This window comes from Rutilus rutilus (assembly GCF_951802725.1).
Source record: "Rutilus rutilus genome assembly, chromosome: 12".
Taxonomy (NCBI): domain Eukaryota; kingdom Metazoa; phylum Chordata; class Actinopteri; order Cypriniformes; family Leuciscidae; genus Rutilus; species Rutilus rutilus.
In genome coordinates this window covers 38454717-38482186 of record NC_140217.1, presented here as the reverse complement: position 1 = coordinate 38482186, position 27470 = coordinate 38454717, and the positions used below count along the sequence as shown (strand labels likewise).

Genomic DNA, 27470 nt, shown 5'->3' with positions numbered 1-27470 from the left:
AGAGTCAGAATTTGGCGTAAACAGAATGAGAACATGGATCCATCATGCCTTGTTACCACTGTGCAGGCTGGTGGTGGTGGTGTAATGGTGTGGGGGATGTTTTCTTGGCACACTTTAGGCCCCTTAGTGCCAATTGGGCATCGTTTAAATGCCACGGCCTACCTGAGCATTGTTTCTGACCATGTCCATCCCTTTATGACCACCATGTACCCATCCTCTGATGGCTACTTCCAGCAGGATAATGCACCATGTCACAAAGCTCGAATCATTTCAAATTGGTTTCTTGAACATGACAATGAGTTCACTGTACTAAAATGGCCCCCACAGTCACCAGATCTCAACCCAATAGAGCATCTTTGGGATGTGGTGGAACGGGAGCTTCGTGCCCTGGATGTGCATCCCACAAATCTCCATCAACTGCAAGATGCTGTCCTATCAATATGGGCCAACATTTCTAAAGAATGCTTTCAGCACCTTGTTGAATCAATGCCACGTAGAATTAAGGCAGTTCTGAAGGCAAAAGGGGGTCAAACACAGTATTAGTATGGTGTTCCTAATAATCCTTTAGGTGAGTGTATGTTAATATGTCAAAACAGTTGATATTGCTTTGAATGTGCATGCATTGCCTGTGAAATTCCCATACTGGAGTAAAGGGCTTTTATTAGACACAGACACTATTGCTCACTGAGGAAGAATAAAACTATCACCAGAGGGCGCCGCATCGCATTACGCTTGCAACACAGAAAACAATTTTCAATATTTGTGGCATGATGAATTTGTTTGAAACAGTACAGCCGGACAGAACTAAAAGCTCCTTCACTCTCTACACACAGCAAGTCTAGTGTGAGTCTGGCTTGTGTTTTTACAAGTGCTTATAAAAAGCAGGTGATAACTGGCTGTCTGGAGGTCTGAATATTTTTTTTTACAGACCCACACGGAAGATTTCGCTACAGTCGGGGCTAGTTGTCACACAGGGAAGGTCTATATGGCAGTAAAAATTACATTTTGAGACAAAGGTTTATTTTGTCCCACATTAGCATGTTGCTTCCAAACACTTCATAAAAAAATTATATATTTTGTCAATTACGTCCTTTAAACTAATATATTTGTGTTAGCTGGTATTTTATATGATTTTGAGCAATGTTTCTTATAAATATTGTACATTTTATTTATATATTATAAAAAATAAATTATTATATTTTGATGTTTTTATAAAACATTATTTGGATTATCAAAATGTATAATTAATTACTGCATGTAATTTAATTACTTTTCCCTTGAAAAAGTAAAGTCAGGGATTACTCTTAATATTTCAGTAATTTACTTCTGGTGTAATTGCATTAAATATTGTATAGACTAGAACAACTCTATATAAAACAATAGTGGATTTAACATCAAAATGTAACATCTAAATTATGTTTTTAATGTAACCTTATGGCTGTACACTTTGGCCACTTCAAGAATAATTTATGCAATTTTAAATTTTTATTTAAAAGTATTAAAAGAGCAGTTTATCCTTGTATTGAGAAGTAATGCAATGCTTTTTAGAGAGAGTAATTAGCACAGTAATCTAATTACACTGTTGAAGATCTACTTTTTTAGAGTAACTTACCCATATACGCATATATATATATTTTTACATTAAATAGTAGCCTATTTCATATTTCAAAAATGGTATTCAAAGTGAGATATGATCAATAAAGCCAATGCTTCGATACTTTTGCCTATACAAAAACTGACTTATAAAGAAACCCACTCTCAAAAAAAAAAAGAACCAGTGAAGATAAAAAGGAGACAAGCACATATTTATTGCTGCAAAATCCTCGCCAGCATTCAGTATCAACAGCGGCTCTAAACGCGGCTGACGTGCAGCATCTATAATCCGGGGTTTCCACATCAGCCAAGACACAAATCCAGCAGAGATCATGGTGCCGGTAAACAGGACAGGTGTTAACCGCTGACTGACCCTTCAAGAGCTCCCTTCAGTGAGTAATAATGCAGATCTGTTTAGAGACAGCAACACCATCTGCGTCACGTTACACTATTGTTTTTAGTCTTGCAACGCAGGTTCTGGAAATGACGATCGACATGCAGATGAGAAAAAGCAATGCTTCATCCACACAAACACAATTCAGCATGCTTTCTGCCAACAGAGAGAGTTTGGGAACAGAGACAAAAACGAGCGAGAACACAAATTCAGTGATTATAATGGACTGATTTTCATTTAGAATTGAAGTATATGTGGCAAGACACTTATTTTGAAAGTGCAGCTGTAAGACTTCACCAAGACCTGATATATGAAAGCTGATAAACTACGTGCACGCACCCGGTGAAAGCTATAGCAAAACCTAAGCTCAGATAAAAGCATTGTTGTCCAATATCTGGATGCATTTTTTATCTCTTGACATCAAAATAGCTCACAAAGGTCAGAGTGGCAGTATCAGCTGTCCAACCGCTCTATGTTTAGCTAAGCCAACGTATGGGCAACTTCACATTCCTGTCATGTTCTTACAGAGATTAATATTGTCTACAGTTAATATTTTAATCAGACTTTGGGTCAAACACAGAGCATTGTTCCACGGAGGAAACATAACATCTCACAAACATATCATCTCTTTCCTATATGAATGCAAAAAAAAAGATTATGCAAAAGGCAAATCTGATACCCATGAGGTAAAGTTTATCCCTATACAAATTGTTACTGATAAACAGACTTATGAGAGATGCTCTTCTGCAACTTCAATGCTAGCCGTCGCTCTTTTAAAGCTTAATTCAATTATCAGTTGTTTCATTGAAGTATCGACTTACTTTCAGATGTTTCGTCTATACAACTCCTACAGATGAACACAAATAAATGAGTCAATAGTCATCACACAGTAAGAAGTGTGGAGCTATAAAGCTAATATTAATAGCAGATCATTTGATATTAGAAGAATTTGATGAGAAATGTCTGTTTTGACTGCAGACTTTGGTTTCTTGGCCAGTTGTGAGATATTTTTTAGATCTCTTTCAAAAAGCAATGCAATTATACTTTACTAAAGGCTTTTTTTTTTAGGAGAAACATCTGAGAAGCAGCAGAATTAATGTTTATAAAAGGATTACATAGCAAAAATTATTTTTTTCCTCAGTGTTGTTGTCTTATTTCCTAGAATAAATATATAAAAAATCGTAAATGAACATACATTTTCTTGAGAAGCAAAAGATATTACGAACCAAATTTCTAAATTAAGTGACTTAAAATGTTATAAATATAAATATTATTTCATTTACTTGTTTTCCCTTAAAATTAAGTTGCTTTACTTCTTACTACATTGGCAGATTTTTTTTTAAAGTACATTTAATTCTGATCAAATGTTCAGAAAACAAGACTTAATGTCTTCAGTAAATTTGCTTTTCAAGTAAATGTAAATGTATTTGAGAATGTGTAGACACTCGTGCTGGAAAACCAGACAAAAGTGCATATAAATGCAAAACAACTGACAGAAGAAACATCTGAGAAGCAGCAGACTTAAAGGAAGAGTTCACTTAAAAATGAACATTTTGTCATCATTTACTCACCCGGCCTCAAGTCGTTTCAAACCTGTATGAATTTCTTTTTTCTGCCGAACACGAAAGAAGATATTTTGAAGAATGTCAGAAACCAGACAGTTGATGGACACCATTGACTTCAACAGTATCTTTTTTTTCCCCCTACTATGGAAGTCAATGGGGTCCAACAGCAGCTGTTTGGTTTCTGACATTCTTCAAAATATCTTCTTTTGCGTTCGGCAGAAAAAAGAAATTCATACAGATTTGAAACAACTTGACGACGAGTAAATGATGACCGAATTTTCATTCTCAAGTGAACTATTCTTTTAAGCAAAAGTCTCCATTTAATTTGGTCTCACAATACAGTCAAGGAGAAACAGTTGAGATCTGATTAAAAAAGATGGAAATTTACTTTTAATGAGATTGCTTTTCATTCTTTACAGTAAGCTAAATGAGGTTGTTAAGACAGGCCCGAAGCATCGTGAGGAACCACAGCTGTCTGATAAGAGCCGCGTACGGCCTATCAACAACAGAGCTCCACAAGTGCTGGATAAAAGCTTCATGTGCGTGCGTGTGCTAATAATATCACCCAGTAACAGGCCGAGGATGAACAATAAGAGGGTGTCTTAAAAAAGAGAGGCATTGTTCTAGAGCATCACTTTGAAGAACATTTCTCTGCCCATCTGAGCTGCAAGGTAAGCGTATTCACTTTGCTTCCATGTTAAGGAACGTTAACTTTAATATATGTCAAGAATAAACCAAAAGATTTTACCTTGGAAAATCAACTTTTGTTTCGTCCTCAATGTTTCAGGCTCTTAATATTCATAGATTTTAAGAACCGGTCATTGAAAAACCCACATTGATCAACATTTTTAGGGAGACGTCATTGTCTACGGGCCTGAATGTTAATCTTGCATAAGAAACGTTGCGTTTAATAATTTACTTGCACGTGTGTTTTATAATGGATAACGATTTATAATCTCTCCCCGATCACTTTGATTTTATCTCTCAGATGATTTAATTAAAATGTATCTCTTTATCAATCTGATTTACTTTTGGCTTTTCAATATTGAGATGCATAAAACCTCAAATTAAATTGCGTAATGGTATTAAAACCAAAACCACCTTTGGTGTTTGGCAAAAGGAAACCAATTCCGGATAAATGATGATATGCTCGTTTTAATGCAACATTTAACGACTTTTTTTTCCCCGAGTGCACTAGGCCAATTTGACAACCATGAGAACATCACTGAGCGGAAACTTGGGCCGGGTTAAAGCCTCTGAAGCTCTGATGCGAGTCTATTTATGGTGCATTGCAAGTGGATATGGGCTGGAGAAAGCTGGGATTGTTATCTGTGTGGCATAGTTACCATGCCCATATAACCACACCACGATAGGCGTCTGCCAACACCTCTTTTCCTAGGGGTCCACTTCATCTGTGAGCGCGGCCACTGTCAGGACTTTGAAGTGGTTAACAGACGCCGAACAGACGCCATTGCACAATTTCACATCAATCAATTAGTGTCATTAGTTCATCCATTTTAAAAAGCAGCACTTAGATGCTCGACAAATGATATATAACGGCGATGATTTCAAGAGTCAAATACGTGAGATTCCAGTCGCTGGAGATAACATGGTCTGATTAGCACGTCTGAATCTGATACTTGAAGAGCCTCCCAATGGTCCTGCCCTTTCGAAACAAACGCCTTTATTTTTATCTCCTAGGTTGAACCGCCACTGTAAAGATGCCCGAGTGAGTATATTGTGTCTCTGCTTTCTGTTGTTCGTCATCTTAGACGACTTATGGCACCCTATAGCTCTATTCTTAGATTTAGAGGCTGTGTTGCTTTAACTTAAGGCCTCGGTATTAACGAAGGCTGATTAGGAGTGTGTGAATACCATACAGGTCAAAAGTCTGAGTCCAGACTAGGATTCTGGGTCACTAATTAAATAAGCAAACTAGTGACACTGATACAATTTGTCTTGTCATTTCACACAGAATAACCAGGTTTTGCTCATGTCAGCTCAAGATATGCTGTTAATAAAGCATAACTTTTCACTCAAATTATGGTGATGATATAACTGGTAATGAAAATGTATTAACTTCGAAAGGAATGTAAATAGAAGCATTGGTAACAATTACAACAAGGTCTCATTAGTTAATGCATAAGTTAACATGAACTGACATACGAGAAATATATTTTTACAACATTAACCTTTGCTAATGTTACTTATTTAATAAAAATAGTCATATTCATGTTAGTTCACAGTGCATTAGCCAATGTTAACAGATGCAACTTTTGATTTTGAAAACGTATTAGTAAATGTTGAGATTAACATTAACTAAGATTGATAAATGCTGTAAAAGTAGTTAGTTCATGTTGTTAACAAAGGAAACCTTATTGTAAAGTGTATTGTAAAGGTCTTAGACTTTTGGGACATCACTGTATGTTGTTATGAACGAGGATTAAGATATTTATGATCTAATTGTGTGTTTTTATTCCTTTGCAGGCAAGAGGTAAGAGTGAAAAGCCCTCGTTGAATGCCACTTTTTCAATACGATATCTAACTAATCTACTGCAGCAATAACACATGATATTATGAATGGTAGTATTCAATATGGAGTGAAGCATATATAATGAGTGCTATATATAACCAATGCGCATTTCAAATTTGACAGAAAAAGTCCAAGATCTCTGCATCTCGCAAGCTGATGCTAAAGGTACATTTGCATTTGCATAATTTTCTGCAATTGTTGCAGCTTCACAAATTGAGGTTCAAAAATACTGTATGCAATATTTTGTGCATTTTCTGAGGAAAAATGTAACTAGAGTTTGTCTGTGCAAAATGTCACATTTTTGGCTGTTTGCGAAAAAAAAAAAAAAATGTTTTCCTAATATATATATATAACATTTTAAAGAGCATGTCTATGTGTTTGTCAGAGTCTTATGGTAGCTAAAGCAAAGGATGACTTAGAGCAAGAGCTGGTAGATAAAGAGGCAGAGAAGGAGAGATATCTGGCTGAGAAAGCTCCTCCGCTACACACTAGAGAAATGTCTTTCGCTGAGCTTCAGGTATGTCCACAACTCACAAAACACTACTGGGATTATTATAGAAAAATTACCACAATAAAATATGTTCTTGAATGCTATAGAATTCCCAAAAGTGCTATTTAAGCCCCATGAGATATATAAATATCACAATTAAACAATAGCATGCTGTATACAGCATACTGTATGTAAAACTACCATGATTTTACCATTGAAACAATCTGCCACACTTCTAGAAGATTTACTTTCAAAATCAGTGGCAGTCCTGTAAAACCTATTTGTTCTCTCTATTAGGAGCTGTGTCGGGAACTACACGCTAAAGTTGATGTGGTGGACGAGGAGCGCTATGACATTGAGGCTAAAGTGCTTCACAACACAAGAGAAGTAAAGAAACCGTTTAGCCTTTTACTGTATTTAGGCTTCAGTAACTCGGTCAACAATGCTAGGAAAATGTCCTAAACAGACATGACAGTTTCCAGCATTAATTATAATTTGTCATCCCGTGTTAAAAGCAAAATTGCTGACATTCACTAAATTAGAATCTGATGATTTAATAGAGCACAACAGTGAGCGCACACTATTTCAGCAACATTTAGGGCCCTGTGAAAACTGTTTTATGTTTTCCCAAATTCCCTTTTATTTATTTTTTCAAATTCCATTTTTTCAGTTTAAATTCTTCTGGGTTTTTTTTTTTTTGGACTCCATTTTAATGGTTACATTAAATTTTAGTAATCAAAAAGCATGTGTAATTAATTGAAATTATGAACTGAAACTTCAATTATTTAATTGAATTTAACAACAATTTATTAAAAGTTTAACAAAAATAAAAATTTTAGGTCCCCATGAAATACGTTTTAGTTTTTTTTTGTTTTATGTTTACCAAATTCTGTTTACTGGATTCCATTTTAATGGTTTAAAAGCATTTTTGGGGGCTCTACAATAATAGGGCCCTATAAAATGTTAGTTTTTTTCTTCAGAAATTCTGTGTTATGTATTTAAAAAATTTCTGGCAATCAAATTAAGGCATAAAACAATAATTAAAATTTTCTTTGAATCATATGAAATAAATAAAAAATTGGTCAAACAAAGTGCATATAATTATTTCTTAAAAATAACGTTTTAATAATAATTTATTATTATTAATATTAGTGTTGGTATTATTGTTACATTGAGATGTAGCTATATTCTACAGTACAATTAGACCAGGCCAATCACGTCGTGTATAGAGTAGGCGGGGCGGGCTTAACATAATGACGACAGAGTTGCGACGGTTCCCCGCTACTTGAAAGCATAGAATGACGGCTGCTGCTGGCGAACAGTCTTTCGAATCGGCTTTGGCCGCGACTCTGGAGGACTTGGAGTTAAGCTTTTCTTTGAGAAAAGAGCAAAGAACGGCACTTAAGTCATTCTTTAAAGAGGAAGATGTGTTCGTAGTTTTGCCGGCCAGATTCAAAAGTTGAATCTATCAACTAACGTTAGCTCCGCTGTTGGGAAAACGCTCTGGTTGGTTGAAGCGCTGTCCTATTGCGTGCAGAGTGAATTTGAAAGACAGCCGTTTATCCCGCCCCTCGGATTGAGCCGTGTCTATGGTGAGTTGCCAGACCTAACATCTTGATGTAGGTCTGGCTTGCCAGGCTACAGTACAATAGTAATATATTTCTGTCACAATTTCTTCATGTTAAAACAAACTTTTATTTTGACGGGTTGCCGTGTAGACCTTTACGTTCAGCATCACGGAAATCGTAGGGCCCTAAACGTTGGTTCTTGAATTTTTTACCATATTCATTTTCTCTATAGAATTTTTTGCTTATTTATTATTATTTTTAATCCAAACTAAGAACCCTAACCAAACAGTTCCAAGATGAATCCCAACCACACACACATTTTAATTAAAAAAATTATAAATAAAAAAGAAAAGAAAATGATGTGTAAAACAGAAAGTGCTAATGAATAATGCATTGCAAATGCCCTTATTGGTGATAAAATAAATGCTGGCAATAACGAATTGATATAAACGACTTTAACACCAACTGTAAACACCCAACTTGAACAGACCAGATTAGTCATCAGGACCAAATTACATTCATATTCGGGCTGACACCCCGTGTGTTCCCGTCTTAAGAATGTAGCGTTACGTAAGAACGGAACATCAGACTCATACAGGAACCTGCTCAATAGAAACTTGCGTATTATGAAACATGTAAACAAACCTGTTGCAGATCAAAGATCTGAACATCAAAGTCCTGGACCTGAGGGGCAAATTTAAGCGACCCCCCCTGAGAAGAGTCCGGGTCTCAGCTGACGCCATCCTGCGCTCTCTGCTGGGCTCCAAACACAAGGTGTCCATGGATCTGAGAGCAAACCTCAAGTCCGTCAAGAAGGAAGACACCGAGAAGGTGAGCTGTGGGTCCATCTGGGCTGAAATGAAAGAGTTTATCGTTACTCACACCGTTATTTTAACCCAATTCTGTGATGCATTTGTGTGTCTCTTTGTAGGAAAAGACAGTGGAGGTCAGTGACTGGAGGAAAAATGTGGAGGCCATGTCTGGAATGGAAGGAAGGAAGAAAATGTTTGATGCAGCACAGTAAACAAGTGATCACAATCAACATCTGTAAACATGCAAGTATAGTACGAGAGAATTCATGTCAACATGAAGTCAAAATGGACCATATCTAATACATTCTTGGCTGTTGTTGAAGAACTTTTTTTTTTTTTGTCTTTTCGCAGGATATCAGGGTGGGATGAAGAACAGAGGAGGTGACAACGCTGATTATTATAGGAATGCATACATAAGGCCTACTTGTCAAATACAAAATGATTTGTCAGTGTGTTCAATAAATGTCAAATTAAAAGCCCTGTGATGTGAAAAGTGTCAAAAACGTTGTAGGCCCTATTGTAAATAAATTGTGTAATCTCCAGATATTTATCAACATTTGTCATTTTATGTGAATGTTTGTACAGTCGAATGTTTAGTAAGGATTAAAGCTGATAGTGTTTGGGGAAATTGACTAATAAAATGAAATGATAAAGTAAATCATCTGGAAATTCAGTGCCCTGATGAAAAAATAACATTTCTACCTCTATAAAAGGAGTTATCATGACTATGTATGATGTGTCTGTGATGGAAAAGAAGTATGTGAATGATAAGGCCATTTCTCAGTTTACCAGTAAAGAGTTGCTGATCATCTGGTGCGTTCAAGGCCTCCTGGGAACTTCGTATTTACGAATTGGGAAGTGGTGTTCACGACGTCTGGTGCGTTTCAGCCACTTTCGTCGAAGCAAGATGGCGGCGACATATTTTAGAATCTCATTTAATCTTGTATGTTTTTATGGTTTGAGGAAATATAAAGCCTGCTGCTCCAGTAAAGCCAACAGGCCACTAGGAAACTGATGGTCGTACCTTTGCCAGCCGTTAGAGGGCGCTGTTTACCAGCTGCATTTTCAAAGCTTATTAAAAAACACTGTTGAAACATAAAGAACTTTGTTTTTAAGAGTGTATTGAAAAATAAAAATCTGTTTAGGCGGGTTCTTAATAAAGCCTACTTTACATTTTAAAGGATTTAAGAAATGCATGATAAGCAAGGCCAAAACCATTCACACAAAGCATGTCCAAACACAACCAGTGATGCAAAGGGTAAAAGGTGAAATATTTCACTCCTAAATGACCGACTCCATTTCACAAGAGAAAGTTGCGATGCATTTTTATGACATTCGCTGCTCCCTGGTCACATGACTCACCTCCAAACTATGAAAGATCTGCCTTTATGTCCCTCACATTACCCCTGTATTGACTGTAACATAATGAGGTTTTGCTTCAGTGCTTTAGGTTTTAGTTTAGTTTCCTCAGGATTAACTGTCTGAATAGCGTTTCCATCTCAGTAAAGTTCTGCGTTCGTTGCGCTTTGAGTTTGGACGAGTCTCTTTCATCTTTCTTTTTTGAAAGAGCAAGTGAGGACAGGAAGACGGTTTCTTTATCAGTGTAGATATTACACTAATAATTCTTAATAGTAGCAATGTTATTAAAAACATATTAATATTAATGCATATTAATAACAAAATTGTTATATTGTATGATTGCTGTTATATTGTTAATACTTTATACCCACTAACATCACACACACACACACACACACACACACACATATATACACACAAACATATAGGCCTAAACACGTTTTATGGTAACTATGCATAGGCAAAATTATTTTTAAACTGTACAAACTCCATGTTTTGTCCTCTAACTCTAACCCTAACCCCCCATCACAGAAAACCTGACATAAAAAAAAAAAAAAATCACTTAGTAGCCTAGCCTATATGACTAATAAGCTGTTTTCCTCATGGGGACCAAAACATGTCCACAAGGACAAGGATTTTGGATATTGCCATCTTTGTGGTGACATTTTGTCCTCATAATGTAGGTATTACCACATTCTCTGGTATTACCAGAGGCACGCGAACACACACACACACACACACACACACACACGGGAATAGCTAATATGCTCGAGACGTTACAGTTGCAGTGCAAATCTCATGATTATGGTTAAATAAGATAAAATATACATATAATATAGACAAAATTAACATAAAATTAGACAACGTAACGCGGGGCTAGTTGTAACACACTTGTTTTTTTTTTGTTTTTTGTTTTTTTTTAACACACTTGTTTTAAATACTTCCACACATGCTAGCATGACGAAACTTGGTGTTGCCATATCAACACTATATAGAGAAAAAAATGCGCCAACATTAATTTGTTTGTTTTTTTGGAAGATATCCATAGACATTTATTAAATGTCTATAGCAAAAGTTAATTTCTTACTTAAGTAAAATTTTCTTCTCTATTTTTTGTGTTTATTTAAAATTAGACAAATCTGATATTATTTTAATCTCCAATATGTTATTTAACAGTTGAGATAGTTCTTTACTGCTTCGCTAACTAGCAGAAGACATAGCCAGGTTTCAGTTGTGCAGGTGGGGCATGTTGTCACACTGCGTTACAATGTGCCCCAAAAAATATGCTATTATATTCTATACTTTTATTAATTCTATTGAGAAACCATGAGAAACAGGTGAATAAAGACTGAGAGTCAATGTTCAGAAATTACTAATAATTGATTTGTTTTGAACTATGTTGTATAGCTGTGTTTTCATGTGTTCGTAGTCAAAACTCAAAAATGAGTTTATATTTAATTATTAAAAAATGCCATTATTTTATATGAAAAAGTTAATAATCGTATTTTATTTCGAAAATATTTTAGTTTGTCTTGTATATTTTTTTATTAGATCAGATAACATTTTAAGCTGTCAAATTGTCATGTTACAATGTACCCCACCTATGGGGCATGTTGTCACATTTCACTTCCATTCTTTCGGGGAATATCAAGAAAAAAGTATATACTGTATTAATAAAACAAAACCACATAATTGTACTAGAGATGTGGGAAATTAATGTGGGGAAAAATAAATACTCTGAACCATAAGTAGATTTACACAAACTGAGAAAGTCAAAAAGCGTTACTTTGTGCCCCGCTCTCCCCTACTGTTGTTTCGTCTGCGCTAGATGACGTTGCAGGATGTTCCAAATCATAAATGCATTTTTTGTCAAGCTGAATTGTAAATTGTTAATATTGTTTGTTCAATGACTATTTTGAATGTAAATTTGTTTAATTCTCAATAAAATAAATAAATAAAAAATGTGTCCAGGGATATCCCGTGTTCAGGGAATAGGGAGCACTGCAGTGAACACTTCGTAGGGACCCTGTCAATTGGAATGCAGCTACACATTCTTGTCTGTCCTCGTTGGTTAAGACTGTTCAGACTCTTGTGTTGATTTTACCCGTCTGTTACTTCATTCGTCTGCTGTGTTTATTTACTCTGTATACTCTGTCAAGTCTGGTCTCCTTGTGTGCTCGTCTCACCTGCCAAGAAAAAACTGTTAATCTGTTAAACTGTTGTCCTGTTTTTCTAGCCTATTGACCTTATTCAGAGCAGCGCCATGACAGGTATGAAAGCGAGGCTGTGAGGGACAGACTTGCTGTGTTTCCAATGGCATCCGCTGTAAAGCTGCATAAAGCTCCGAGATTACTTACAATTTTCCACAGCTTCTATTTTCGGGAGTTTTTTGTCAACTGAAATTTCTTGGAAAGATATTTTCCCAGTGTTTCATGAGCAGAACAATCCAAAAACACATTAAATAACAGTACAGCCCGTTGAAGAGATTCATGTCTGTCCCTCACAGCCTTAAAAATCAAAGATGGCGCTGCTGTGAATAAGGTCTATTACCTGTCGAACCTTTCAACAAACCCACGCTTTGAATCAGGAGACAATATTGTTAATATTTCGATATGGAATCATTTATATAGGGCTATTATATTGGATATGACCATTTAATAAAGATGAAGATGTTGAAAGTAATAAAAAAAAAATCTTATTTTGTATTGATGACAGTGGTGGTAAATATCAAAATACCAAATCCTATTAGAATAAAGTTCTTTTTTTTTTGTTTGCTTTCCAAATAAAAATAATACATTTGCAGTTGTCAGACTGCATGTCAAGTTGTTTAATGGGACTAAACAGCTTCTGACAGTTCTGAAGCTAATAAAGGTCTGGCATGATAAAGAGCCGAGATTCTGCAGGTGTGTGTTACGGTGCGTTCATTTTCTCACCTGAGAGGTTAACATCCTGTGAACCCTTCGAACGGCACAGGAACTGAGCCGCAGGTCAACTCAACTTCAGACCTCAGACTGAACGTGTGCAAGCTCTGCCTATAGCAGAATACAGCTAAAATGTCTAGAACAATACATTTACTAGCCTAGACATTTTTTACGATGAATTAGACAAATGATGTGAGAAGAGGTGTGAAAAACCATGGTGCTTGAATTTCAGTGCATCTTGTTGGAATGCATTTGTTCTGCATTTGTTAGAATAAACAATTCATATGCAAATATCATACCACCTAAATGTACTTTGTCAATGTTTTTTACTGTTATGTATAAATGTATCACTCCAAAACATTCAGATCTCATCATATGAGAACACAGTTGTCAGCCGATCTATTAATAGACACAATGCACATCCACAGAGAATGTGTCCAATGTTTTGTGCATGTATTATGTTTTCATAGGTGTATATGTGCAGTGGCATGTGAATCCAGCCCAACCTCTATGAAGACAAAACATCACATATGTAGTCATGTGATCTTTGGATAATTTATATATCATTGGGGTTCAGCTTCAAGAGCAAACAGCCTTCGGTATCAAACTCATCTCGACCAACCTAAAGACAGGTAAGATGAATATCTGCATGTCTCCATCAAATGCATGAATTATTGAACGTTTTCATGTTGTCCGACTACTATAATGACTGTAAAAACTGACACATTCTTATGTAATCTGTATATGAAACAGGTCTTAATCTAAGCATGTCATACAGAGAGGACGTAGAGAATGAGTAAGTGTCTGTGTTTCATTAAACAGGATTTACATGCATTGAGAATAAAGCTCACGTTCAATCACTGACACATCTAAAGTGATTGCAAAAGTTAAATGAACATTCTCATGTTGTTTGTTTCTAGGGAGCATGAGGGTAAGTTTGAATTTGTTGAGTTTTCCTCTTCTGTGAATAATAAATCTATATTGAGCAAAGCCTCACAGTTGTATCCATAAAGCCTAACAAATACATATAACATTCATGCATACACTGTAAAAAGTGAAAAGTAATATTATTGACTTGAGTAATGTAAATGTAGATGTTTGCATATAAAGTATAATTTAGATTACCTGACAAAATACCTTTAACAATGTAGACATTCAACAAATAGCTATCATTGGGGTAAAAAGATGTGACCATTATGTCATTATTATGAAATAAAAGTAAAAAGATGTTCAAATAAATAGTTTTTCATGTAGAACATTTTACCTTTTATGCAAACCCATTTCCACCAGATAAAGCATGCTCTGGTAAATCATAATTTTGACACTGTATAAAAAAAGTTGCTGTCTTAAATTTTAAGTACAATCAACTTGGATGTTTAAGTCATTTCATTAAACTGACTTTAAACAAAATGAGCTGAACCTTATATAACAAAAAAGTTGAACTTATTTTGATGAGTTAAAGCAATGTACAAACATGTTGTCATATCTTATGGATCATATAATGTTTTACAAAAAAAAAAAATATATATATAACATACTTTTTGTCATTTCCCCTCATAATTCTGACTTTTCTCATATTTTTAACTGTCAAAATTATGAATTGTTATGTCATTATTTGCCAAAGCATATTTTTTCACATAGGCCTATGTCAGAAATAGGATTCTTTTCACACAGATAGAGCATATTTCCTGATCACTTTCCTGAACACTGATGGTTATGGCTTGAAACTATGAATCTATTGTGGGATAAAATGGGTAAATGCATTGTGGCGATCTTTCATTTGATAATTGATTTATGAAACATGAGCCGTCCTTGCATGACCCAGCGTAAATACGGGTTGATGTAAACAACGTTATTTAGAGGCACTTATGACAGTTCTGAATATTCAAAATGACTAAAGTGTGAAGAGAATGAAGGCTATTTTCCTGAAACCCGTCATGAGAAAGTTCAGTTAAACCCAGTCGGAGTTGCTGAAGCGGAGAAAGGTTGGTGTGTTTGAGGCTGTTGAGAGGGACTGTTGTCTGGAGCACAATGGCAATCTCAGTCTGTCCCTCTCTTGGCGGCCCAAATGGGAATCAGGTTTCCTCGGTGTAGATGATCCGGTTTGCACATCGGCTCCTGGGCTTTTACCCTGATACTCGAGTTAAATGTTACCTTTGTTGACCAGCGGCGAAGAGACTTACTTGCTAGGTGAGATTCACAGTGAACAAGGTTGTATTGAACAAAGAGATGCATTCCGAAAACAAACATTTCCTTCTTTTGACAGGAATTTGTGTTTAGCCCACTGAAAATAGACCTGAGGAAACAATTAAGGGATCAGGGAGAAGAATTTATCTGGCGATTTCCACAAACAGGACTGTTAGGTATAGCATTAGCATTAGCATTTTTTATTGCCAATATCCTGTGATTCTGAATAGACAAATAAATAATCTCGATAACCAATATGTAATGTTTTTAATAGGAATAGTTTCATTCATTAAAATGTTCATTGCTATATATTATGGAATATTTATTCATATAGTTTTACATATTAGTTTACATATTTTTTAATATTTTAACTTATGGGAAACATGCATAAGTCAATTTTGTCCCAAACTAGCTACTGATTGACCATTATATTTAGGGCAAATATCCAACCCTGTTTTCTTGGAAACACATTATACATTCTGACATAATAAAATTATGTCAATAAGGTTTCATTAGTTAACATTAGTTAACTAACTGTGAACTAACATGAACAAACAATTAACAAAGATCAATAAATACTGTAACAAATATTTTGTTAATTGTTAATTCATGTTAGTTAATGCATTAACTAATGTTAACTAATGAAACCTTATAGTAAAGTGGTACTAAAATTGCAAAATTAGTTAAAAAAAAAAAAATCTGAATCCATCCTGACAAGTACAAATGTCAAACTTCATATTAAATGAGTAAAATAAATAAATAAATAAAACAGATAACATATATTTAACTCTTTCCCTGCCAGCATTTATTAAATAGTTACCAGCCATCGCCAGCATTTTTGATAATTTTTACAAAAGTTTAATGGCCCCCAGAATATTTTGTTGTATGAATATCTGACTATGTATCGAAAGAAAATAAAAGCAGATTTTTTTTTTTTCAAGTAAGTTTCATTAAAAAAAGCAACATCTTGAGCAAAAAGTTGAGAAAATCGTGTTTTTGTCAAAGACTTCGTCTGTATAAGATTCAGAACGATGATCAAAACACAGATGGTGTAGATCGAGTCCATCAACACCCCCAAAGCTTCAGTCCTAAAGCTCATCCTGGGTCGGCATTTCATTCAGTAACATTTGGCAATTTAGATTTATATGCTGTTTAATGTCGATGATCGCGTTTTTTTACATAAGCATCTGCGACTGCTTACATATGAGATCACTTGTTTCAGCTTCTTCTTTGCCTGTGTTTTGATCAGGAGATTCTGTACTCGTTCAGAAGATGCCTTATAGCACCCCCTTAAATTTGGTGGGGAAAGAGTTAACACAACCTCTTAATCTAAAAATAAATGGGATTGTTAAGCACCTCCTTTCACTGATCATTTGTTGAAAATGAAAAAACAACATCATTTTTAAGAGTTTGAACCATATGAACCGTCTTCATGAAAAGTGCCAGCTGTATTTAGTTGTGTTGTCTGAACCTGCTCTACATGAGGTTTCATGTGTTTTGGCAGCAGAAGCGTGTGTGTTCATGTGTGGCTGGATTAGATGAAGGGTGGAGGATCAGGAGTACATTATGCAATGACACTGAGTGACATTCACAAGTCTAATCCTTTATCGTTTAAATGGGGCACGATTTTGGGTTTTATTATACTTTGGTGACTAAACTGTCCCCAGTAGCGAGCTTAAGTCTTGACTATATTCTCCATTGTTGCAGCTCCTCTTTTTCCAGTCTGTCAGTAACGCTCTGTTTAGTTCCTGTCTCTATGAAGCCCCTCCTTCTGAAAAGCACAATGAGCTCTGATTGGTCAGCTGGATCAGTGTGTTGTGATTGGTCATTCGAGTATGTTTTGGAAATGGTTAAAACCAGGGTGGAAAAAACTGTGTCTATAGCAACAACACACTAACTAACTAACTCAACCAGGCCCCGTCCCTTTATTCTGCGCATTAATTATTTAAATAGGAATATTGAGACTACAATAGAGGCGTTTCAGGGAGTTCAGAAACAGTGACACTGATATGAGAATAACCTTTTCGAACTTTGCACACCTTTTTCATGCTCAAACAGCAACACACAAAATAAAGCATAATAGATCTTCTTTAAAAAATAGCATTATAAAAAAAATAAATAAAAAAAAAGTCTATGGTATGTCCTGGCTGAGTGTGTGTATTTTGCATGCATGCATTGCTCAGTTGCAACCATATGCATGCTCATTTTCTCATCATGCTGTCTGTGTGCTTTGCACAGAGGAGTTGCAGGATGAGGAAGAGGAGCAGGAGGAGGAAGGTAGTGCCGCTTCTGCTAATGCTGTTGCTAAAGCTACACCTAATAATTAATGAGGTTTGCCACAATGGACTCAGAATTAATAAACAGGTCATGTTGCCGGGCGAATCTCATGAATTGTGTCATCCTAAAATAAAATAAATGCTGTTTTGCATAAACAAATATTATGGATATTTTATGAAACTCAAAAGAATGAAAACTAATGCCTCATTTTTACACCATAAGGAAATTTTTTCATGATCAAAATATAATTTGGTTATTTCTTTTGATTATGGGGTGAAAAAAACCCCCAAACATTTCATTGTGAAATTCACTGTTAGCTTTATTTGTGTATGTGCTTTAAAAAATGGATTATGCACATTATATAAATATTTATCATATAAACAACAGCTACTTATAGACTCACTGTAAAGAAAAAGAAAAAAGAAAGAATTCAAAGTCATAAATAAAACAAAGATTATTGGAGTATGTTTTAAAAGAAAAATACCATTTCAGTTCTTTAATGTTTAATTCAATGTGTTACTTGCCATTTCTTTGTAATTATTTGTGAAATTTTGAGTTAAAAATTGTTTCGAAGTAAATCCTACACCATTTTTTTCTGAAAATAAGCACTATAATTATAATTACTTAAAGTTAATAATTATATATAATGCACACAATTCACGTATAATGGTTCAAAGGAAAGACACGCAGGGAAAGACTTCAAATAAAGTGTGATAAACCACTGTTTATTTGTAGGGCTTGTAGAGGCCGCTGGGAAGCAAACACCCAATCCACATCATGCAGGTAAAACAAAACAAATAAAACGGGATTATTCAGCAAGTGCTTCTAAACAACACCCAATAATTATCATTTCGCAAAGTCTCTGATTAAACAAAGTGTGACACGTTTGGGATGAAGTTTCGAACAATGTCGGCTATTGTCAGCTTAATGGACCGATCCGTCATATATCTAAAACCCTCCTGGGTCAAACTGACCCCAAAGCAACTTTGACATCTCTGAAATATATGCTAATTGTATTTATTATAAGAAGCCGTAAATATGCACACCTAGAGTTGAAAGGTGAACACCCAGATTTTCTTGAACAGGCTCAGACTAAATAGCTTTTAGTCAAGATTCCCGTGTCTGATAAGAGACGTGTCTTCAGGGCTTCTCAGTCTCTCTGTGGGTTACAACATTGCTGTCATAGATGAAATGCTGTCTTTGCTTATTTAGATGTTGCGGAGGAACACGGAGAGGAAGGTAAACCCGATAACATCAGACTCGTTCAGAACTGGTTTTACAATTGAAACTGATGAGCCCCGATGAGTTTAGAACTAAACCACCAACATTGCTAGTGTGCAAGTGTTTTCATAAATCCGTATTTCTCCTTTTCCCTTTCTGCAAACTGAACGGCACAGAAGAAACAAAGCCGAAGCATAAGTGAGTGGAATTTTCAGATATAAATTAATATAAAATAAAAGGGTTTTCACATTATTTCATGTTTATGTTCCATTTTCATGGACTTTTAGTTTGTATCACATTGTATCCCTGTGTTCTGTTCCTGTTTCCATGGTTCCCTATGTTCCCGCTTATCTGTCTCCTAGGTTACTGACTGAGTTCTTGTTTGTTTTCACGGTTACCAATGATTTGCACCTGTGTTTAGTTGCATTTGTTTAGTGTAATTTGTCCCTTGTGATTAATTAAAGACTTATTCTAGAATTTTCTTGTTTGTGCATGTTACTTACCACTCAGCATGATAACCTAACTATAATATACAGTACCAGTCAAAAGTTTGGAAACGTTACTATTTTTAATGTTTTTGAAAGAAGTCTCTTATGCTCATCAAGCCTGCAGTAAAAAAAAAAAAAAAAAAAAAAACAGTAATATTATGAAATATTATTACAATTTAAAATAATGGTTCTCTTTTTTAATATACTTGAAAAAGTAATTTATTTTTGTGATGCAAAGCTGAATTTTCATCAGCAAGTACTGCAGTCTTTGGTGTCTTATGATCCTTCAGAAATCATTCTAATATGCTGATTTATGATCAATGTTGGAAACAGTTGTGCTGCTTAATATTTTTTTTATAACCTGAGATACTTTTTTCAGGATTATTTGATGAATAAAAAGTTAAAAAGAACTGTATTTATTTAGAATAGAAATCTTTTGTAACAATATACACTACCGTTCAAAAGTTTGGGAACAATAACTATTTTTTTTTTAAAGAAATTAGTACTTTAATTCAACAAGGATGCGTTAAATTGATAAAAGGTGATGGTAACGATTTATATTGTTAGAAATGTTTTTATTTTGAATAAATGCTGTTTTTATGAATAAATGCTGTTAACGTTTTACTCATCAATGAATCCTGAAAAAAGTATTCCAAAAATATATATTAAGCAGCACAACTGTTTCCATCATTGATAATAACTGAGTATCAAATCATCATATTAGAATGATTTCTGAAGGATCATAAGACACCAAAGACTGGAGTACTTGCTGATGAAAATTCAGCTTTGCATCACAATAAATTACATTTTAAAATATATTAAAAAAGAGAACCATTATTTTATATTGTAATAATATTTCATAATATTACTGTTTTTTTTTTTTTTTCTTGATGAGCATAAGAGACTTCTTTCAAAAACATTAAAAATAGTAATGTTTCCAAACTTTTGACTGGTACTGTATAACCAAAAATTCCCAAATAAAAGAAAAAGAAAAAAACTAATGCACTGTTTTTGATTTTAAGACCCTTTGTGCCAGCATTGGTGCCTCCCAAAATTCCTGATGGAGAGAAAGTTGATTTTGATGTGAGTACATTTTTTTTTACGTTATTAATTTTATTATTTCATTTTAATTGATATTTTATTTTATTTCTTTATTTTATTTTATTATTATATTTAGTGGTGTATTATATTACACCATATTACACCATTAATTTAAGTATATACTTAAATTTCATTGCATTCTTTTGTTTGCACTGTTGTCTAGCAGCTATGCAGCAAATACTTACGCAATACGAACATACGTTTACTGTCATACCAGTAAATCACTCTGAACTTTCAGTTACTTAACTAAACAATGTAATATGGCCTGTAGATTTTAGTAACACTGCCATAAAACAACAAGTAGTTTTTACTGCATTGTACATTACCATTACCTTTAAAAACATATCCTCAGGATATTCACCGCAAACGTATGGAGAAAGACCTGACGGAGCTACAGACTCTCATTGAAGTGCACTTCGAGAGCCGAAAGAAAGAAGAAGAAGAGCTAATCAACCTCACCCAACGGATTGTAAGACACTTTACAAATACAAAATTAAATACCCTACCACTGTGACCATGATAAGACAAGTGAAATGACCCTGCTGGAAAGACATGCTAGTTGCCCAGCTAGGTTTTGTTGGTAAACAGGATGGTTATACTGGTCCACCGGCTGGACTAGCAACAAACCAGCTCTAACCGGCATGGAAACTCAAACTAGCCTTTACTCTGCTCTTTCCAGCAGGACTGGGATTATAGCCTCACAGAACCAGACTGTCCACTACAACCTAGAAAACTACATAAATAGACACATTCAGATAAAGGCAAGACTCCATGAACTTCCGTATAGAAAGCAATCAAAAAATGGAAAATGTTTAGTGATCAGAATTCTTGTACATCCAAAGTACTTAATATTTTATCAAACAACTAAAGCAAAATATACTACAATTTGGATTTAATTCAAATTAAATTATGAATGAGTGTCTGAAAACTTTATCAAATTATATGTGAGTCTCCTGGAAATGAATGCATAAATAACATTATTTTGCTAAAATATTATTTTATTCGTGTGAGGGTATGTGATAAGACGTGAAATGGATTATTACTAAATAGGATCCACGTAAAAAAAAACGTGATACACTACCATTCAATTTGACCAATTGTGCATAAAAAAAAAAATGTATTCTGCAATGATGCATTAAATTGATCAAAAGTGACATTTATAATGTTTCAAAAAAATTATATTTGTTGTTCTTTTGAACTTTCTATTCATCAAAGAATGAGTTTCACTCATTTCCACAAAAAATGAAGCAATATGAATTCTTGAGCAGCAAATCATCATATTATAATGATTTCTGAATGATTGTGTTAAACTGAAGACTGGAGTAGTGATGCTGGAAACAGATCTGAATCATTAGTGGGATATCATGTGTGTGTTGTGACCCTCAGGAGAACCGCAGGGCCGAGCGAGCGGAGCAGCAACGGATCCGCACAGAGCGGGACAAAGAGCGGCAAAACAAGCTAGCCGTGAGTCTCTTCAAGAGGACATCATGGGAAGAAACAGTCGCTTATGTGATTAGTCATTTATTTCTATTTCTTTCAGGAAGAAAAAGCACGAAAAGAGGACGAAGAGGCCAAGAGGAAGGCTGACGATGACGCTAAGAAGAAAAAGGTTCTCGCGAGCTTTCAGTACACGGGATACATGCAGAGGGTGAGGCAGCTCAGAGGTCAAAGGTCACAGTGATCGGGGTCACAAATGCTCATGTCCTGTTTGGATTTGATTGACAGACAGATAAAAGGGGCGGGCCTAAGAAGCAAACTGAGAGAGAGAAGAAAAAAACCATCCTGAGCGAACGCCGTAAGGAACTGAACGTGGAAAACATCGGCGCGGACAAGCTGAGGTAAAACATGTATCAAAACACAACGTCAAATACCTCTGCCGACATCATGAAATATAGTGAGGTAGCTTTAACATGCACCGTGACATGAAGCCACAGGCTGTTGCTTCATATTCAGAGACTGGTTAATCATGTTCTCATGTGGGTTTTCATGCAGAGACACTGCGAACGAACTCTGGACGTGGATGCGCCAGCTTGAGGCCGAGAAGTTTGAGCTGCAATACAAATACATGTGCCAGAAGTACGAGGTGAGGTTTCTTACACAAAGTGCCAATTTATTGTGTAACCAGATCAGAATGTTTAGAGACGAAAGTCATAAAATAATGAAAGGACGTTTATGATATGTCATACAACCATCAATTACACATCCGTGTAGTCACACCCTGCACAGACTCGACAGAACAATCATGCGGGCCGGTTCACAGAGGCTCAGTTTGATTGACATGAGAAGGAAAAGTTGTACGGCAATGATTCACCGAGATTGATTCATGCTTGTGATTTTTTTTTTTTATCTTTATAGATCACCGTTCTCAGAAATCGTGTCAGCGATCATCAGAAAGTGTAAGTGGCTGTGATATGGAGCTCATGCATTATCAGACGCTACATTCACACCACAAATGAAAATGCCCAGTTTAGATTTTCTACTTTATTTTGGTGAGGTTGATCACATGACCTATTCAAAGCGGCCCGTATCAGACTCTAGGCCTAATTATAAAAATATGAGGATTAAAGTTAGAAGAACTTTGCACGAGTAGTTTAAAAGAGTCTCTTTAGCGCACCAAAGATGCATTTTATTTGATCAAAAATACAGTAAAAATATTAATACTATTTAAAATATTTTAATTTATTTAAAAAAGTAATTTATTCCTGTGATCAAAGCTGAATTTTCAGCATCATTGCTCCAGTCTTCAGTGTCACATGATCCTTCAGAAATCATTCTGATATGATGATTTGCTGAAAAGAAACATTTCTGATTATTATCAGTGTTGAAAACAGTTGCTGCTTCAAATTTTTTGTTGAAACCGTCATGCATTCTTTCAAGATTCTTTGATGAATAGAAAGTTAATTTAAGTTAAGAATAGAAATCATTATAAATGTCTTTCCTGTCACTTGATGAATAACACTATTCATTTCTTTTACAAAAATCTTACAGACCCCAAACTCACTGATAGTAGTGCGCATTCGTATTTTTAAACACACTGTATGTGCAATACCTCTAGTGCAATCCATAAATTATGATTCACCTCAGGAGTAAATCAAGCATGACCTTATGATGACTGTTCAGTAGGGGTGGGCGATACTGCAAAATTCATTATCGATCGAAAACAAGTAAATACAGGGCCGATATCGATACCGATACCAGTACTTTTTAATTTTAAAAGCATGCACTTGAACTAACATGCACTTTCCTGTGCTAGAGCAGTGTGCCATGATTTATGAGGTGAATGCATCATTAATATGCTAAATCTGAATACGTTTTCATGCCCACTAAATATTTTGTGATTTGTGCTCTCAACTCGTCAGTGACTTTTACCAAACTACCCTAATTATAGTAAATGCACTATAGTACACTATAGCCAAAAGTTTGGGGTCTGTAAGATTTTTAATTCTCTTCTGCATTTATTTGATCAAAAATACAGTAAAAACTGTAATATTATTACAATTTAACATAGGCAATTTAACATTTTCTATGTCATAGTAAAGTGTAATTTATTCCTGTGATCAAAGCTGAATTTTCAGCATCATTACTTCATGATCCTTCATGATGAGAATACATTTGAATGTGCTGATTTACTGCTCAAGAAACATTTCTTATTATTATCAATGTTGAAAACAGTTTCATATTTTTGTGGAAACCATGATACATTTTTTGCAGAATTATTTGATGAACAAAGTTGAAAGAACAGCATTTAAGTGTAAAACCCTTGACTGTCACTTTTGATCAATTTAATGCATCGATCCTTGTTGAATACAAATATTAATAACAAGGTGCTCTAAGCGATGTTGGGCGACGCCACTTCTTGTTGACGTTCGAAGTATTGTCAAACAAAACGGAGGCTAGCTCGACTTCGCGTTCCTTCTCCTTTTCCCTATTTCTTTGTTATTTGTTCATCGGAACGTCGTCTCTTTGGTCGTGTGTCGCCATATCAAAATTCTCAAGAATATACAATTTTAACGTTAGTCGTTGTTAGGACATCTCCCCTCTAGCTAACTTACCTCTTCATGCTTCTGTGAGCTCAGCGAAGCACCAGCATCGAACACTCTCTGTGATTGATTGGTTTTGTATTGTACCCAGATGACTAGGAGAAATAGTTCTACCCTACACAATTATTCGCTAACATTCGCTTATTTTCCACGTAGAAGCTTATTTTACGCACTGAATTGCGTGCTAAACTAATAAAAATTACTGGTAAAAAAACACACACACACACACACACACACACACACACATTTGGATCGATATTTTTTTTGTGAGGATCGATCCGCCCACTCCTACTGTTCAGTTAGATTGTTCTGATATTGTTCTTTCGTCAATATAGCCACATTCAACCTGTCTAGCCCCCCCACAGGTGTTAAATATCAAGCAACTGTTGCACATGTTACCTTCAGCTCAGATATGAATAGTGATGAATAATAGTCCTAAAATAACATATTGACCTCAGTGTCAGGCCTTGGTAAAGACCTAGCTAAGATGCGTAATGCCGCTAAACTAATCTAGCATAGCATCTGTGTGACATAACAGTTGCTGCTTGGTTGTAGCATGACCATTGAACAGATTGTGATCCTAAAGCCATGCAAAAAAAAAAAAAAACCCCAGACAGATAACGCATTGTGTGCATGAGATGAACACACAGATACCACGGTTCAATGAGAGGATCAGATGGTAGCTTAATATGCTGGTATTTTGATACGCCCTTTTACTGAATGATCATATTTATATGGCATTGTAAGGATAACATGTTATTACCATCATGCTATTGTCAAAAGCATGGTATTATATGGGAGCTTAAAAAGCTTTTTAATCTCACAATTCTGACTTTTTTTCCCTCATTTGCAGGTTTATTACAATTCTGGCTTTTCTCAATTGTGAGTCAGAATTGTGAGAATTGTTTGTCAAAAGTCAGAATTATGAAACATAAACTTGCACTTACGAGAAAAGAAATCAAAATTGTAAGATAAAAGTATAGCAATTCCTTTTTAATTATTTATTCCATGGAGGAAACAAGCAATTTTTTATGCAAAATATACAAAAAAATTTCTTCAACTTAAAAGTATATTAATCTAAAATAACTGGCTTAATTCAAGTCAAACTGAATCAATCTGATGACATTAATTTAATTAAAATAATTGAATTATCTGGCAAATAATCAGGTACAAACAAGTACATTGAATCATCATATTTATATGGTATTTAAATTGCACTGTAAGATACTTTTAAAGAATACTGTGGTATTACCATGTTTTAAATGATATATTATTATGCAAAATATAACAAAAATATACTTTGTATTGTCAGATCACGTGTTTAATTCAAGCAATATAGGGTATAATTAAATATTAGTAAATCAATCTGATGACGTGCAACAAAAATAACTGAATTTAATGCATGATCCTAAAATATATGTGGTAGTTTTGCATGCATGTGGACAGCTGCTCAACACTAAACCGTGTGCAAGTCAGGTAGTTTAATTATAGACGACTATTAACATAAAACAATGTCAGCAGTCGATCCCATCATTCAGAGGACTTAACAAAGCCTTAGTCAAACCCAGTGTTCTCGTGTGTCTCGTATAGGTGAGATATCTCACGCCAAAAACACATGACTCATGCCAGATCTGTACAGACATGCCGAGTTATGGCTAATCTGACCGGTACTGAACTGAGCTCAGCTTTAATACCGCTGGGAGGTTTACCGGCCTCAACTGTGGGAATACCAGGTGTCTAACAAAGGATTGTTGCGGATAACAGCAAGTTTATATCTCTGTAGTCTCCAGTTATGATACTGCAAATTCTGTTCCACTTATCCATCATGTCAGCGCATTTATTAGCTGTTATTGCCAGACTGGCACGAGGAAGAGCATTGAGACAGATCCGGCAGCTGTTCAAGGGTTAAAGGGGGTCAGACAGACCCGGGGCTCCTGGGAGATCCTGTTCGAAGCGCTAGAAGAATGGGAATTTTGCTCCGGTCTGACCAGAGATATACAGCTGCTGCAAAATAAGACTAATCTGATGCTGGTATAAGTACATGGATTCTGTTAACACCTAATGTACTACTGGCATATGCATTAGGTCATGCTACATTCTTGCAAATAAAGACGTGGATCTAAAAGACTGAGGCTGAAGCATCGGAAGAATCTTTATAAGTTCAACAAAGAACGGTTTTATTCCTCGTGACCTTGTAGATCACGACCCAAAAATAGGTCACAGGTCTGTTCTGATCTGAAAAACTATGCTAGATGAAAATAATCAAATGCAACCATATAATTCTGCATTGCTACCGGTTATTACAAATGCATTAAAAAATAATAATAATGCACTTGTTTTTGTTTTTTCCCTTAGTACAAAAGGAACCAGGACTAAGAGGGGACTAAGAAAATAACGCAGCTTCGCATGCAGAGAAACCTCGTCAACACGATAATACGTTTAAATGTAATTAAATAAAATTCTGATTTAATTGAAGAGCTATGAAGAATAAAATCAGCAGTCCGAAAAGAATGAACCAAGTGAAGTTGGATTTTAAGTGACTAATACACAACAGTCCACATTTGTCATATTAATATGCTATTAATGACTCTTTTCAGTGTTAATTATATGCAAAGTGCCACGATCAGCTATAATGTATGATCTTTTTGTTGATTTAATGTTAATGAATCATATACATAATGTGAAAGTAAAGATATAATTGAAATAAAAGCTGAAAAGGCGGCATGCATTTTCAGAGTATTGAAAGCACGACCATAAATGGTTAACCAAATATTACCAGGAAGTAGATGTTAGAATAAATCAGTTTTATTTAGACTAACAGCGTATGCTTTAGGATGTCCAGATTTTATTCTATTTGCATGGATGAAATTGTGATTCTGTAAAAGTAATCAATATTTAACAGTAAAGTGTGACAAAGAGAC

At 35.1% G+C, this 27470-nt stretch overlaps 2 protein-coding genes across 10 annotated transcripts; both read left to right on the top strand.

Moving 5' to 3' along the window:
- The first annotated feature begins 1811 nt into the window (after window positions 1–1811).
- tnni1b (troponin I type 1b (skeletal, slow)) lies at window positions 1812–10488 on the top strand. Of its 5 annotated transcripts, none has more exons than XM_084425087.1 (9): window positions 1812–1985; window positions 3972–4223; window positions 5254–5285; window positions 6209–6250; window positions 6471–6602; window positions 6873–6962; window positions 8798–8974; window positions 9075–9198; window positions 9307–10488. In XM_084425087.1, the coding sequence occupies exons 4-8, from the start codon at window positions 6242–6244 to the stop codon at window positions 9165–9167; spliced, it is 501 nt and encodes a 166-aa protein (XP_084281213.1). In that variant the 5' UTR covers window positions 1812–1985; window positions 3972–4223; window positions 5254–5285; window positions 6209–6241; the 3' UTR covers window positions 9168–9198; window positions 9307–10488. The 5 variants fall into 5 exon arrangements, with proteins under 5 accessions (XP_084281213.1, XP_084281215.1, XP_084281217.1 ...); XM_084425089.1 differs by having other exon boundaries at window positions 1835–1985; window positions 9075–9207; window positions 9307–10132; XM_084425091.1 differs by having other exon boundaries at window positions 1835–1985; window positions 9075–9171; window positions 9307–10110.
- A 3139-nt stretch (window positions 10489–13627) lies between these two features.
- tnnt2b (troponin T type 2b (cardiac)) lies at window positions 13628–27469 on the top strand. 5 transcript variants are annotated; one of them, XM_084425082.1, is made up of 14 exons: window positions 13706–13867; window positions 13989–14041; window positions 17661–17699; window positions 18435–18482; window positions 18912–18938; window positions 19097–19118; window positions 20431–20491; window positions 20862–20978; window positions 21896–21973; window positions 22050–22157; window positions 22235–22347; window positions 22502–22592; window positions 22865–22905; window positions 26905–27469. In XM_084425082.1, exons 8-14 carry the CDS (start codon window positions 20880–20882, stop codon window positions 26942–26944), a joined length of 570 nt encoding a protein of 189 aa, XP_084281208.1. In that variant the 5' UTR covers window positions 13706–13867; window positions 13989–14041; window positions 17661–17699; window positions 18435–18482; window positions 18912–18938; window positions 19097–19118; window positions 20431–20491; window positions 20862–20879; the 3' UTR covers window positions 26945–27469. The 5 variants fall into 5 exon arrangements, with proteins under 5 accessions (XP_084281210.1, XP_084281208.1, XP_084281209.1 ...); XM_084425083.1 differs by lacking the exon at window positions 17661–17699; XM_084425084.1 differs by lacking the exons at window positions 17661–17699; window positions 18435–18482; window positions 18912–18938 and having other exon boundaries at window positions 13628–13867.
- The last annotated feature ends 1 nt before the right edge of the window (window position 27470 follows it).

Bases quoted from the DNA above. Each gene is read 5' to 3' on its own strand.
- tnni1b (XM_084425087.1), top strand. The intron at 6,603-6,872 runs GTATGTCCACAA...TCTCTCTATTAG, and splicing joins TGTCTTTCGCTGAGCTTCAG to GAGCTGTGTCGGGAACTACA. The intron at 8,975-9,074 runs GTGAGCTGTGGG...GTCTCTTTGTAG, and splicing joins AGAAGGAAGACACCGAGAAG to GAAAAGACAGTGGAGGTCAG.
- tnnt2b (XM_084425084.1), top strand. From the start codon at position 20,880: ATGGAGAAAGACCTGACGGAGCTACAGACTCTCATTGAAGTGCACTTC. The intron at 20,979-21,895 runs GTAAGACACTTT...TGTGACCCTCAG, and splicing joins TCAACCTCACCCAACGGATT to GAGAACCGCAGGGCCGAGCG. The intron at 22,348-22,501 runs GTAAAACATGTA...GTTTTCATGCAG, and splicing joins ATCGGCGCGGACAAGCTGAG to AGACACTGCGAACGAACTCT.